This window comes from Hemiscyllium ocellatum, chromosome 15 (assembly GCF_020745735.1).
Source record: "Hemiscyllium ocellatum isolate sHemOce1 chromosome 15, sHemOce1.pat.X.cur, whole genome shotgun sequence".
Lineage (NCBI taxonomy): Eukaryota > Metazoa > Chordata > Chondrichthyes > Orectolobiformes > Hemiscylliidae > Hemiscyllium > Hemiscyllium ocellatum.
Genome location: NC_083415.1, coordinates 40,466,065 through 40,481,454, shown reverse-complemented (window position 1 = coordinate 40,481,454; position 15,390 = coordinate 40,466,065). Strand labels below are relative to the sequence as shown.

The following is a 15,390-nucleotide window of genomic DNA, read 5'->3' as shown; positions in this document are numbered from 1 at the left end:
GTCCTGATTGAAAAAATAAGCATTTGTAATTTATAGTGTGAGCATTTCATCTGCAGTTACTGAACAACTTTAATTAGAACAATTCATTTTATAACTGTTATAAGTCAAAACATTAATACACCACCTATCTTTTAACATAAATAATATGCGAGTGTTGACCTCTATGTTAAGCAGTGTTTTGGATTTTTAATAACTCTAAATCCCAATCTATAAGCCTATATTTATTTATAGACAACTGGAAGTGTAAGGAAAAATGGTACCATTTGTCTACTGCTAATTACAAATACCAGGCCAAAAATGGGAGCATGCAAAGATTCTGTATGTTTTTAAAATCAACCAAATAGGACACGTATCACTTCAAAACAAGCAGATGCTGATATTACATTCATCTGCAAAATAAATAGCCAGAATCAACATTCTGCATTTTAAATAACATGCCAATTTATTGAACTGCATTTTGAGTTCATTTGTTGGAGTTGAATGTCAACTATTCCACTTTTTCCATTTGTGATTGAAAATGACATGCAGTGTCTGCAAAAAAGGAGAATGCAAATGAAAACTGTCATTATAAATCTGAGTACAAATCCAAAGCTTCAACTACACATTCTGAATCCTGATAGGAAAAGCTTGCTCAATTTAATAGAGTTATAAGTAAAATTCTTTCAGTGCTCCAGATCTGTAATTAATATAGTCCTGTGGTATATCCATAATCAGCCAAATAAAAATTTAGAAGGCAACTTCTTCACTTACAGTCAAAGATTGCAGATACAGCAGTTGGTAATATTTTTTTTCCTTTCTTGTTGACTTAATACAGCTCCAACACTAGATAAAAATTATTTTATCAGCCATGGGTTTAAGGGAATATAAATTCATTTGATGCTCCTTTATTTTGGACTGCAAGTTATTAGTTGGAAAACTATTGCATTAAAAGTACGCTCAAGAGAAATTAGCAATAGGCAAATGTGCCCATTGCCTCTTCACCCATAAATAGCCAGCTGTATCTACATTCCATGGAGGAATTAATAAAAATAAATTCTAAGTAATTTTCATCTCTCAAAACTGATTCAGCAGAATTTGCAATGTATTTGCAATGACAACACTTCAGTTATTTTTTTCAGGTCTTATTAAAAGTCTTCGCCCTATTGCTACCTGACCTAATTCCTGTTACAGAGATGCACAAACTATCACTTTCCAACAATAAGTTACCTCTAAGGGGAGCAAGAAATAGCTTCCTTGTTGGGAAGTGACTAGTGATTGCTCTTCCAGTGATAGAATTGACATTGTCAAAAGCAAATCCTTAGCCGAGCCATTCACAAGGTTAAAAAAAAATTACTTTCAAAGAATGGAAAGCAATTACCTTGCTCTTGTCAAAAAAAAGTCATGCAACAGTCCTGGAAAAAATATCAGTATCCTGGAGCAATTGGACATAGTGATGGAACACACATTGCAATGTGTCATTATCTGCCATTGCCATTCATTAATGTTCAACTTTATCTCCTTTAAGAATACAGGATGAATTGAAATCTTCACTTCTTCCTTATTCCCAGTGTTCTACAAATTCTTAAATAACACTGTTTTTGTTTTTATTTGAAACACAGCTTTTGTTTTTTTTAAAAGCAGTGCCTTATTGTAGGGTTGGATAATTGTCCATTTTCCATTCCTATTAACTCAGTTAGTTTAGACTGCATGTACATTGCAAATTAATGTTTTGTTTAAAAGTACAGTTGCATTTTGTGTTGATTGTGTAGAATAATTACAACCCAAGTATGGTAATTCACGCTAATAATAACACCTAACAGAACTATTTTTGAGTAGCCCTAATTTAAGACACCCACACATTTGGTAGGTCACAGTCAAACTACCATCTCCCTGTACCTCTGAAATTAGAATGATGAAATAGAATGTAGTATTAAAATGACATTTAATCAAAATCTTACTTGAAAAACACAAATCAATAGCCAGTTCCTCCTTCAGCTTGAAGTCTTCCTCAGTGGAAGCTCCTTTCCAGATGTTCCCTTACTACAGGTGCTAAAGTCCCATATTTGCTATCCTCTTGGTTCCTTAATTGCATAATCACACACTAAGATGATACACACTCCATAACACAGGTTAGACTGAAGCACAAGGATTTCCTTATAAGTGTTCCATTATCTATAAAACAGATTAACAGAAATATATTTTAAATGCTGTAGGTCATTGACTGTCTTTCTAAAAGCTATTTGATATTTTAGCCCAATTAACAGTGACAACACCAATTTCAGAAGTGGTTAAATCTTTTTCCTTTTGAAAACTTAATCATAGTGTGAACCACTTTTTAAAAGCACTTACTATGGATAATGCTGTTGCTAGATAACATTAGCTACAAGATGATCTTGAAGCATTTTTAAAACAAAATTACTTTTTCAGATATCACCTCAGAGTCTTTTCCTGTGTAAAAAGCACACAATTTTTATTTTTCTTTGTTTTGAATTGCAAACAAAAACGGGGGAATGGCTGCTTTAAACCAAGGATTGTGAAAGGAGTAAGTGCACTTTTAAAAACAAGTTACTGGAGCTCATTATGACTTGAGTTCACACTGTTCAAGAAGCAGGGAAGATGTTTAAGATTCAATGGCACCGTGGGTGGGTGGGTATTCAAAGCAAGCTTTGCACAGAGTCAAACCACTGACTTGTTTTTCCAATTAAAACCAATTGTTGAGGCCAGGAGTGATCAGCGTAACAACTCTCTGGTTGATGGGCAAATGGGCAGTATTTATGTGAACATGAATGAGGCAGAAGGTCTCAAAGCTGCAGGAGACAGCATCTCTCTCTCTCTCTCTCTCTCTTCTTTTTCTGTAGTGAAGTAACCAAGAACTCAAAGACAATTAACTTCCCTCACCATTTGCCAGAAACCATTGCCTTTAACTAGTGACTGAAAGGTTGAATTAATGTGTCAACAAATCTAGGGATTCGGTAAAGAACTGAACGGATTGGAAAGAAGATCAGAAGGACTCAGAAGAAGCAGGAGTCACCTCATCAAAATCTGCAGACTGCTGCCCTTGAACCATGTTTCCCCAATAGTTTTCCTTCCACCTATAACACCTATGTTTGTCTGACTGTTGTCTGTTGCACAGCTAGTCGAGAATTGATTTGTTAAAGTAGTTCATGTTAACTACAGAAATCCAGTGTCTGTTAACTTGCGTTCATCAGACAGGTACATTGGAGACTTTTATTAATTTGATGAAATCTTCAACTTTTCTGACAACCCTGGAAGTAACTGGACTTCAGCACCAGTGCACTGTTTCAAATGGGACATGGCAGTTGTACTCAGATTCCACCTTCACCTCTGAAACAAATTGAGACACCTATTATACTAAGTAATTGCAAGTTGTAGCTATCATAATCTAATGCCCACGCAGAACTTCTAACTTGGTAAAACTGCAACTGAATTAAGCTAAAATGTTCTATCAAGCGAATTAATGATAGGCAAGATGAATTTTTAGAAGACCAAAATCCTAAGTCAGAATCTTTAATCAGCATGTTATCAAATTCTCATTCAATCCGATTCATCTATTAAAAGAACAAATACACCACTGTTTGGACTTTACATCTTCCAAAAGGATTTCTTGGTAGGCAATTAATTCCCCAACACTGCTGGCAAATTGAAGGAGATTTTAGTTACAAATTAGAGTTCTTTAAAGACTAAAACACTTTCCAATTTAATCAACATTCTGCCATCGGGATATCCTCTAAATTAAATAGATTTTTCAACTTTAATGTTGGTAATTTAGCACATTTCAACCCTGTATACTGTACAGTATAACTTGATTCCAAGGATGGCTTGATCTCTGCTTTACACCCTGTCATTATATCAGCTTTAGCTGAACATTGTGTAATATTGGTGTGAATCACCCATTCTCTCACCATGCGGTTCTACAAACTCCCTCAATGAGGCTGCCCACTACCACTATGAATCCACACTCACTAGCATCTGAGACAGACTATCCAAATTCCTTTTATCCTTCAGTCAATCTACACCACATATTAATTGGGGGAGGAAAGAATAATAACACAATGCACCAGTCTTAAATCATGCTTCAGCATACCATTCAACTGTCAAATGGGCACATTGCGCTTTGAGGCATTTATTAAATTCTAAACACAATAGGGTCATGTGGATACACTAAAGTTTCCTAAACATACAACTGGCCTGCATATTCAGCCACAATAAAACTTGAATTTTAAGACTGAGATATCATTGACTGGTTAGGTACAGCACGTTCCTGAACGACTTTTTTTTTATTTGTATATGGTGCTCAGCTCATCACCAGAAAAGTGCCTCTTGTTATTATTGTAACGAAAACTGATTTTATCAATCAGTTCAATATTTAAGATGATTGAGATGGTTAGTTAGTACGCGTGTGAAAGATTATAATCGCACCCTTGTACCAACCTGATACTGCCTTAAGTATCAAATTACACAAAACCGTTCTAGCTATTCTAAAACTAAGCAAATTAATAGCTCAAGGAAACATATACTCAGATCTTCCAGTCAGGGCATCGCCAATGAAGGCGAATAAAAGCTTTATTCGCCCTTCGAGCCAGACTTCTGCAGCATGGTATATATTGACTTGAGATCCACACAAAGACAGACAACCAGAAGGCGCGGCGAGGCCACGGCACTTCTGCTGTTATCAGCTTATGTAACGCCTCCTAAAGGGGCAGCACGCTGCTGTTGTAATGGTACTTTTTTTTAAAAAAAAGTTATTTTTCATTATTTATAATATTTAAAATGTAAATGCCATAATAGGTTTGTCGTGGGCGGTGATTATTATTGGGGATTTAGTTTTCGGGGTCCTGGTACTTCTCTTGCTGTTCATTACTGTCCTGCATCTGACATTAACAGCGAAAAAAATGACAAGTATATGGGTGAGGAGAGGGGAAACAAAGCCAGGTCTCCGATTTTCACTGCTGCTGATATCGGACTTTTGCTCAGAGAAGCAGAATGGATCAACAGTGTAAACAGTTCAGTCCCGGAATTTTCAACCGTTGCCAACTTCTTTATAGTCATTACCATGTACAGAATTTACAAGGTGATTCTGTTCTACAAACATAAGAAATATAAAGAAGTTGCCTCTTTTACACTTGTTAATGAGGAATCCAATTGTTTTTGAGCAAAATATTAAGAATGAACAGTGGCTGTGAATCATAATGGAGTTGGGGTGGGGTGGAGTTTCCTCATTTTCAATGTGAAGGAAAATTAAATTGTACTTTTTTGTTCCATGTATTACTTTCGATGGTGTAGTAACAGCCAGTAATAGTCGAAGTTTTGTTGTCCCCAGCTCGATAAGAAATTAAGTATCTGCCACAGAATTATTTATCGAGGTCTCAAACTATAAAGAATTAATGAGGTACATAATTACCAATCCATTATTTTAGAGTCCAGAATGAGAATAAGGTAAAAGTTCATGTAAATGGTATAATTGGTTCCTGTCAAGTTTTGTCACTTGGTTACCTCAGCTGTAAACTAAGTGGCTTCCAACAAAGATTAATGGAAACTGGCTATTGAAATCAAGTTATATTAGTTTGATTACAGCATATATATTTGAATAGTATCACTTTTACATTAACTTTGAAGCATAGTATCCATTCTGGTTATGAGTAAGCATCTCTATCATATAGCTTCCTGTTAACTTTTATCCATAAAAGAGTAGTCAACAAAGTAAAAGTCTAAGTTATAATGTATCACAGTTCTCCACGAGTTCCTGATTTACTGCAGTCATGTAAACCCTCAGTTTTTAGCTATGGGGAGGGAAGTTAGATTTTTTTTAACACAAAAAAAGTCAGTCACATGTGGCGCACAAGTTTTTTAAAAAAACAAAAATCAAGTGGAGGAAACGTAATGGATCTTTTGGTCTTCAGCCTACTGGTCCTTTCCTGGTCTCAATTTTGCGTTTATAAAATGCTCCTTGTGCCATGTTTAAAGCAGAAATGCATGTTCAAAGTCAACAATAACTAACAATGTGTTGAACCAGCAATCGTACTGGAAAATCAAAACTATTTCTTATTCCGTTTCTCTATTGGCTATCCCAGACATAGGTTAATAAAAGGACAAGTTTGCATTATTCCCAATGTTCAGTCAAACTTTGGAAATTGCTCGCGCTGGATAGGGAGAGCGAACACACGTCAAGAGGGCAAGTACCATCAATTTTGAAGACAAAGTGAATTCAAGACTCTAATTGGCCAGAACAGAGCTTCCTCTTTAGTACTTGTCTATCTTGCTTGCAAAATCAAACTGATGTACAATTCTTATTCCTCCTACTGAACCTGGTTTACTGTAATTACGATTTACTCAAAGGCTTTATTCCAATTATTAATCTGTTTTGTGGACTAAAATAGCCATCAAATTTGGATTCAAAACAGCAAACTGAAAGTCAAGTTCACGTCCCACAGATTGGAGGTCCAGTTTTACTTCTAAAAAGGGGATAGCTTTATGTTACTCTACAATTGTTTCTTTGATTACATAAAATACCCCCACAGTATTTAGATTCACATACACAGCAAAAGGAACCCAGTTTTTTATTAAAAAAAACAGGAGGGGATGGGGTGCTTAACTGTTTGAGATTGTAAGCAACGAACATACAGTTGAATGTTGCAGATTTACCTCCAGACCTGTCCAAGCTGCAGGATGTGGATGAGGGACTGCAGGAACCACATGCACAAGCGGCAGCAGGTCGAAGTGCGGGGAGCCCGGCGCTGCCCCGCTTCGCTCTCCTTGGTGCTGAAATGATCGGCTGCTTCATCAGGGCCAGTCCCTCTTCCTGCCGCCGCCGCTGCCGCTGCTGCAGCCCGGGCTCGGGCGCTGCTCCCACCGCTACTGTTGGTGTAGTCGTAGACGAACCACCTGAAACTCAGCACCTGCACCACCAGGGACGGCACCACCACGAACATGAGCGTCAGCCCGAACCACCAGTAGTCGCCTTGGAAGTAATAGTCCACGGCCAGCCACACGTCGGTCGCTCCATCCGAGAAGAAGACGAGCAAGGCGCCCAGGATCCAGCAGCAGTCCGCCAAGGAGTACTCTTCCCGCTGGCGAGGCACCGAGTTGACACAGGAGCTGTGACAGCAGCCGGAGCCCGGCTCGCAACAATGGGAGGAGGAGGACGAGGCGGCGGCGGGGGCGAGGGCCCCGGCGGACGAGGATGACAAGCCCCTCTCCCCGCACTCACCCTCCGCTGGGCGTTGACCTAAATTCTGCAACGAGACGGACGCCGTCCCTCCCATGCCGTCCGACTTTGCAGCCATGTTGAACAAGCACCCTCCCTCCCCACCCCCCCACACACCCCCCTCTCTCTCACACACACACTCACACAAAAAGACTAGCACTCACTTCCGCAGATGCCGAGCCTTAGGAAAAAAAACCCTCCTGCTAGAGGGAGGGGAAAATAAAACTTCCGGCGACTGCGGGTGGGGCTGAGCTGTGGAGAGAGAGAGAGAGAGAGAATCAAGCTGCCAGTCCCGCTCCTCCCCCTGCTCTAGCTGCACAGCCACTGGGTCTGACCCTCCCACTAGAGCCCAGCTCGATTAACGTGGCTACATCACCGAGTCTGCACAGGCGCTTCACCCTTTTGTTTCACAGAGAGACCCAGGCAGGGATTCAACAGGCAGCCCCCGCACCCACCCCTTCCCCCAGACCGAGCCCTGCTGACTGTGCGCTGGGAACTGGACACCATCAGAGCCCGGGCTGACTCCAGCCCCACACACGTTTTCGCCTTCTCACACCTGCACGTCCGATATACCCATGACAGCATGTTTCTCTTTTTTCAATAAAACACTTTGCTCGCCCTGGGATAATCTTAACCAGGATTTCGGGAGACGTTAACTCCGATATTTATTACAGCGGCCGTAAACCTACTAAAATATCTTGAGTTTAATTCAATCGCTCCAGCACTTAAACATTGCTTGGGGTTGGGGTTCACCGTTTTCACTGTCCCTCGCAGTTAGCATCGTGGTCCTGGATATGACTCAATATCAAAGCCTGTTAGTTAAGGGAAGTTCTTTATTTCGAGGTGGGATCACGATTTCAATATATATTCGTATGGGCAGCCTAATGTGTAGCCCATGAAAATGGGTGTGGCGATCATGATTCTGGGAGACTCTCAGCTGAATCTCATTTGTATAATATCCCTGTCCATTCCACTACTCTAATGCTAACTCAACTATTCATGGCTTTGGTTCATAAGCATCTGGACGAATATCCAGATGCATTCCTGTCTTCTCCTGTTCTCGTTTCCAGGTATGGATCATGGACCTCCATTGGATTGGTCTATGCTCGTGAGAAAAGCATTGCAGTGGCTGCAATTGCTTTCTGAAGGGCGGCTAACTCAGAAACTCCCATGCTTCCCATCAGCCATCAGGTGGATTGGAAAGATTGGGCTGACAATCAACCCTCCATCGCCAACAAGCCCTGGCATGAGACTTGAACTCAGAGCTTCTTGCCCTGAGTTAGGGATGCTGTCACTGCCAAACAAAATCTCCTTTACCAGTGTCTGACGCCAGCCTGGGGGAGTTCGAGAGAATTTGTTCTGAGTAAGAGTGAGGAGTGGTGCATTGGAAGTTACACCAGAGGTCTTAGTTGATGTAATGGAAAATTAGAGGTTTTTTTCTGTAAATACAGCAAATATAAAGGTGCTCTAGATACATGGGCAAGAGGTGGAGTGTGCAACTAACTGTGGAGATTAATACAAGGAATCAAGCCTCAATGATCCTGATGCACTCCCAGAAGAGAGGGTGCTAGCCATGATTGGGAATGGCCATTCCTCTGATGACCATTAAAACCACTGAGAGGCAGTGACCTTCCAATCTCTATTCTGTTCACCTGTTTCTCTTATAATTTTATACCTCATTGTCTTTTTCAACTCCTATTTCCCCTCTTCTCAGCTTCCTTCTGATGTAATCTGCAGATGGTACAAGAATGCTCATGCTACTTGCACCCACCAATTCCACCCAGTCCTTACCTTTTTCTGCATGACATCCTTATCCTTGTGCCAGTTTTCCTTTTAGACACTTAAGAATTGAAACCAGTCCAGGCAGTGGGAAGAATGCCAAAAAGTCAAAGATGGAAAGACAATGCACCCTCATGCATCATACTCAAAGCTACCAGTTCAGACACTGACAAAGTGCATCTCAAAGGGTAGATTAGAGTTGAATTTTCCACGTGATATTACAACAGGCATGACTGGAATGTTGCTAGAGCTAGGAACAAGAAAACCACATATGCCAGTTAGCTGAGGAATGAGGAGTACATGGATTCTACAGATGGCAATTTTAATGGGATGACCTACAGAAGAGTACTGATAGGTATGTGCAACAAAAAAGCATGGTGTGTTGAGATGCTAGCCAGAATGTCTGCAGTAAATATCAAGGGGTACCACACTTGACAATGCATTTTAGATTAGATTAGACTTACAGTGTGGAAACAGGCCCTTCGGCCCAACAAGTCCACACCGACCCGCCGAAGCGAAACCCACCCAGACCCCTACATTTACCCCTTACCTAACACTACGGGCAATTTAGCATGGCCAATTCACCTGACCCGCACATCTTTGGACTGTGGGAGGAAACCGGAGCACCCGGAGGAAACCCACGCTGACACGGGGAGAACATGCAACCTCCACACAGTCAGTCGCCTGAGTCGGGAATTGTGCAAAGCCTAAACCTCATTCTTTCCAGATGGAAGTAATAGCCAACTTTATGAACATACCTGTGGATCCATCCATCTTACAGTTTTTGGTCACCAATGCTGGAATTTTCACTGCAGCACAAGCAGCAACCACCTGAAATCTAAGTTCTGCAGCCCGAAGCTCAGACTGAAGGCATGTAAACATCAGCTTGTTGCCATACCAACTCAGACCTCTGTCATCATGCTGTGGATTACAGTTTGCAATTAAACTTGCAAAGAATCACAGCCACCTAGAAATCTGTCCTCAAACACTTGTGTAGCTTTGTCAATCCACTATCTTGACAATGGGAAGTGACTCCACCGAATATGATTCTGATGTTCTGTCGAAGGAAAACAAAGATCATTGTCCTTCCGTGTCAAACCAACAGTGCTCTTTCTGTTGCCTGTCAGCTGGTCAAACCCCACTCTCAGAGCAATTGGAGGTCATTCGCCAAAGCCATCTTCAGTCTGCACAACTGATGGTCATCCTACCTGCCATGCTGCAGTCTGAGGGTAACACATTATGTGAAAACTAAGAAAGGCAAAAGCAAATGAAAGGCAAGCACTAACAGAATGCACAATTATGATTAGCTGGCCTTTGTTTACAATTTGGCATAATTTTATTTAAGAAATTGGTTTGGAATGTTTATTTTTCATTGACCTTGTCATTTCATTGTGACCAATCAAACATGTTAATGTTCAGTGATGGATGGAACATAATCTGCAAGACTGTTTGACAGTGGCAAATTGGGATTACATTTTGGTGTATTGCACTTGGATGAAGTTCTTCACTGTGCTTCTTCAGGGCGTCCATGCAGAAAGAAATTTGTTCGCTTGTCACTTCCTCGTCCTCTTCTTCTTCCTCCTCCTGCTGTCCTGACTCATCATTTGCTCATCAGAGAGTTGGTACAAAGGAATGTCACTTCATTGTAGTGAGTCTGAACAGCATACATCAGGCCAGCATGGATTTGAACGCTCACTTTGCTTACACTTCAGGGCTCTTCTAAAATGGCCCATGCAGTAAAATCATTGGGCTGAATTTTACCAAAATAGGCTAGGAGTAATTTTCAGGGAGCTTTGCTGAGGCTTTGTCTCAATGTGCTATGGTAAGCTCTTGTGCAATTCTCCACTGCTCACTTCATTATGTGAGTACAATGCTCTTATGACTTTGTACTCACACTAATCTGTGCTCACCAGCAATGCAAGTACTCGTTGCTGGGATCTTCTGGGATTTGTACCACTGGTGCCAAATTTAAAGTTCAACTGTGCACAAGATCAAACACTGCAATCCAGGAATAGTCTTTGACAGCACACGTAGTGGGTGGGAAATTAAGAAGAAAATCATCTGTGGTGGCATGGGTGACATGTCTTGTGAAATAGAATGTCAAAATATCAACGTATTGCCTCTTCACATAATAATCTGTCTGGCAGATTGTTATAGTAACTGCAGCTGCAACAATGAGGCTACCTGTTGTAAGCACTATTTTATGTTCGAACCCTGTCTGAAGAAGTGCCAGTCATTTCCCAATACCCAGCTTGGCATTACAGCTTGTCATTATTCAATCAAAGAGCATCAATTGTTTGAAAGCCTCCAAGCAATTGGTAACGCTGTCTTTTATTGGACACTAAGAAAAGCAAAAAAACCCGAAAAGTATTGTATTTGCTTCTGGAAATAAATAGAGGTTGCTTGCCATTTGAATAATAACAAATTTGCAATCAATGAATAATTACCTCACCCAGACCACATTTATTGAACTTGATGTCAATTAAAGCCTGACTATCTTTATTCACCTGATGCTGCACTGCTCTAACATGCTGAAGTGGTGTTCCTGCTGCTCAGTGCCTCTGTATTCATCCTAGAAAAACTGCTGCCACTCTCTCAGTTCTTTGGCATCACATCTCCTCTTTGCCAGCTCCAGCTTTGCAGAGCACAAGATGCTAAGATTATGTGGCACACGTTGTCCTGACTGTACAGCAAGGCACCCCCAAGCCAATCCACACAAGAGAATATCATCTTCGAGATATTCTCGTCACTTCACATTGAAACAACATGAAGCAGTCTCATCTGTGCAAATAGTATTGGTAACAACCTTTTGATACATCTGTGGGTTGAGAAATGAGAGATACCACATAAGTCCCCAGTGGATCCTTGGATACAGCCAGACACATAAACAAACTAGTACACCTGGCACCTGATAGCCACTGGGATGTGATGACCTCTCCCACACTTCAGTTTTCAAGTTCTGTTCCAGTGGATGGGACGGTGTCCTGGGACATTCTTAGGCTCTGCTCCTTAACTTGCTTGGAAGAAATGGAATCAAGAACAATCACTTCTGGACCTTCTCTGCCTTATCCATATCACGAGGAAACCTTCAGTTGTGACTCTTTCATGAGAAGGCTATTTGGCAGCCATTGGAGGTTGCTGCTAGTTCTAGGCTTGTTGACGCATCTGTTCCTCCTTCATTCTATGTGTTTTTGTTGCACCATAGCCTTGTGCAGCCTCTGAATTGTCTTTGTGAATTGTGGTCAACGAGCAGTTCTAAGAATGTCTGTGATTATCATTTATATTAAGCAGAAGTAATGATCAACTTGCAATGACCAATGACAAGATTGCTTGTGGCCATTATTTGTATTCTTTTCGAAAAACATGTATCTGTCAGAAACAAAAACAGAAATTGCTGGAAACGTTCAGCAAGTCCAGCAGCATCTGTGGAGAGAAATTAGAGTTAATGTTTCAGGTCCAGTAACCCTTCCTCAGAGCACCTGTATGTATTTGTCAGGTTGAAGTGGAAATACCACTTGTTTATTAACATGCTTGAGGGAATAAAGGATCTGTGGTCTGATAAGCTGCCTGATTTATGATTGTTTCTAGTCCTACACTAATGTGATTTAATCTGAACTGCCCTCTGAAAGTGGTCCAGCATGTCACTCATCCTTCTCAGGACAATTAGGGATGCTCTATAAATGCTGGATTTTTCAGACATCCATTCATCAATGATTATTTCTTTTTAAAACATATTGGTTTCAAGTGAGCACCACTGACTAATTGAGGCACTTAACTCCACATGGGCATCCATTTCTTGTAGACACCATCACTAGTTTTGAGAATTTCAGTTGTTTCCCACTGTGGTGCTAATGTAACAATCATTGACTAATGAGGTAATTATGTAGCATTCTAATTTTTCTGGAGAACTATCTATTACTGATAAGTAGGCACTGCTAAACTTAAATAAATATTTGTTATCTTTCATATGCTAAATTATTACCTAGTAATGAAACTAGTTATCACAAATTATACTAAAGGAACAAGGGCACAAATAAATTCAGGTTAATATATCAACTAGAAAAGGCTAGTCGGAGAATCATATTTTCTCAAAGACATGTATAAGTGTGAAAAGTAAAGGTGTAGTTTAAAAGCAAATTTCATTTGCTCTTCCACCACTCTCTATTGGTGAAAAGAAGAGTCTATCCCATGAAACCAATTGGACAAAGAAGAGCTTACACAGCAGAAGCATGAAGTCGGTAATGATATTCTAAATGAGTATGTTTTGTTTTGCAAAGGAAATATACCATGCATCATTGAAGTAACAAGTGAGCTTTATCAAGCAATGTAAGTTTCGCAGAAGGATGGAGAGAAAAGGTAATGAACCATTACTACATTTAATTATTTTACCATAGATTTGCTGCTGGAAGCAAGACTAAGGCAACAGGCAGACTTTGTGTCTTTTGTTCATGCTTCTCATCTCATTGAAGAAAGATTAACAGTAAAGAAATGAAAAATGATAGGATTGGAAATGTTTCATTGACAATTAAAAACGATTGTGATCCCTAATCCCATAAGTTATGATATTAAAATTAATATTTGTTGGCTGGTTAAGGAATTTATGAGCAACCTGTTTAAAAATAGTGATTCAGCTTCAGCTGCAGTATTGTGTCCAGATCTTGGCACAAAACATTAAAAAGGATGTATTAGTATGAGAGTGGACACAAAAAAAATCACAAGAATGGTTCAAGGGAATGAAGAGCTTCAGTGACATGAAGTTGTTCTCCATGGAGGAGGGATTAACAGGAAAAGTGATAGAAGGACTCAAAATTTTGAGAGATCTGGACAGAGTGAATAAGAAAAAAAACTGTTTTGGTTTGTGGAAGAACCAAGAATCATAAGATAAATAATTAAAGTGTTCAGCAAAAGAAGCAACAACAACATGAGGAAACTTGTTATTGCATTAGGACCTGAAATACACTCCCTGTGATTGCTCAATCAAGGCTGTCTAGAGAGAAATGGATCATCTAGAAAGATACAAAGGAATGAGATTAGGTGAGTTGCTCTTGCAGAGTGCTGACATGAGCATGATGGGCTCAATGGGCTACTTCTGTCCTACAACTCTTCTTTAATTCTATGGTGTCTATGAATGTTACTAGACTCTTTTCCATCAGTTCATATTGCATTCATTTTTACAATGAAAATAGCCATAGGCCACACAGGATTTTTAGTATTATCTCAACAGAGATCATTTCTACATTTCTTATATAAAATAACTAACAAATTATTTTTTTTTAACAGATACACACTGGTTGGATGCCTTTCCTGTTCACATATAATTAGAGATCTTGATTTGGAGTGCACAGGACCATGTGGGTGCAGGCAATAATGCCCAATAACTATTGACAGCCATTGATCCTGGCAAAGTGCAGATCACTGTCTTTGCTGCCTTCATGGGAAAAACAAATTAAGTCATATGATTTGGGAGGAATGTCATCTGCTGTAGCCAGGAATGATCCTGAGGCATAAACATTCAGGATCATGGATACAATCTGAACCACAGGTGGTGAAGTGTGAAGGACCTGGAGCTGGGCTGTATTTGGTGTTGTGAAGGTGACATAGCTCTGTAACAACTTCCCAGTTAAGCAGAGATAACAGTTATACCGCTACATCCTTAAATATATGTATAATATTCTAATCTTTTAAATCCTTTGGAAGGAAGATTGTTGTACCTCCTTCTCTGTCGCTTTCTACTGCTTTGCACATGTTGCTGGAAGAATTTGAAACACAACCTTCTGGACAGAGATTGGCTTCCAAAATTGAATGTCACAATTTCTGGAGCAGCCAAGATAGCCATAAATATGAATTAGCAGTACAAAACCGTTATTTGTACGCTTGTGTAACCTCAACTGAGGTTTCGTTTAAATATTCAACTTCAACTTCCTTCCAGGTTGATCCCAAATAGAATTTGTGGATTGGTTTCAGAATCAGCTGAATAGACTATGGAAGGTGTCGGACTCTTATTTCCACATAATTATTAGGTGCATGTTAGTTTCAAGGAGAAAGTGAGGTCTGCAGATGCTGGAGATCAGAGCTGAAAATGTGTTTCCTGAAGAAGGGCTTATGCCCGAAATGTCGAATTTCCTGTTCCTTGGATGCTGCCTGACCTGCTGCGCTTTTCCAGCATGTTAGTTTCAGACAAACAGCCTGGATAATTAATTATGCATGTCCGAAAATGGTGTCTGTGGCACAGCAGACTCAAGAGATTGCCTTACACAATTTGGAGGCCTAGAGTTCGGAACATATTTCTGTTTAGGGTTGTTGAACCTGCCTAAAAGTCAATTGTGAGTTTGAAATGCAGAGCGAAAAGTATTGGAGTTTTATTAAAATTTAAATTAATCAACATTCTCACTACTGACACTGAATGA

At 40.0% G+C, this 15,390-nt stretch overlaps 1 protein-coding gene across 2 annotated transcripts in view; it reads right to left on the bottom strand.

Moving 5' to 3' along the window:
• The window catches only part of LOC132822760 (XK-related protein 7-like), a 198,923-nt gene extending 191,640 nt beyond the window's left edge, over nucleotides 1-7,283 (bottom strand). The window contains exons 1-2 of one of the 2 annotated variants that reach the window (XM_060836070.1): nucleotides 7,161-7,283; nucleotides 6,643-7,058 (exon numbers count right to left, since the gene is read on the bottom strand). In XM_060836070.1, the coding sequence (XP_060692053.1) occupies nucleotides 6,643-7,058; nucleotides 7,161-7,283 (539 nt within the window). Of the gene's footprint in view, nucleotides 1-6,642; nucleotides 7,068-7,160 lie in introns of both variants that reach the window. The other variant, XM_060836068.1, reaches the window with a different exon arrangement.
• Nucleotides 7,284-15,390: the final 8,107 nt, after the last annotated feature.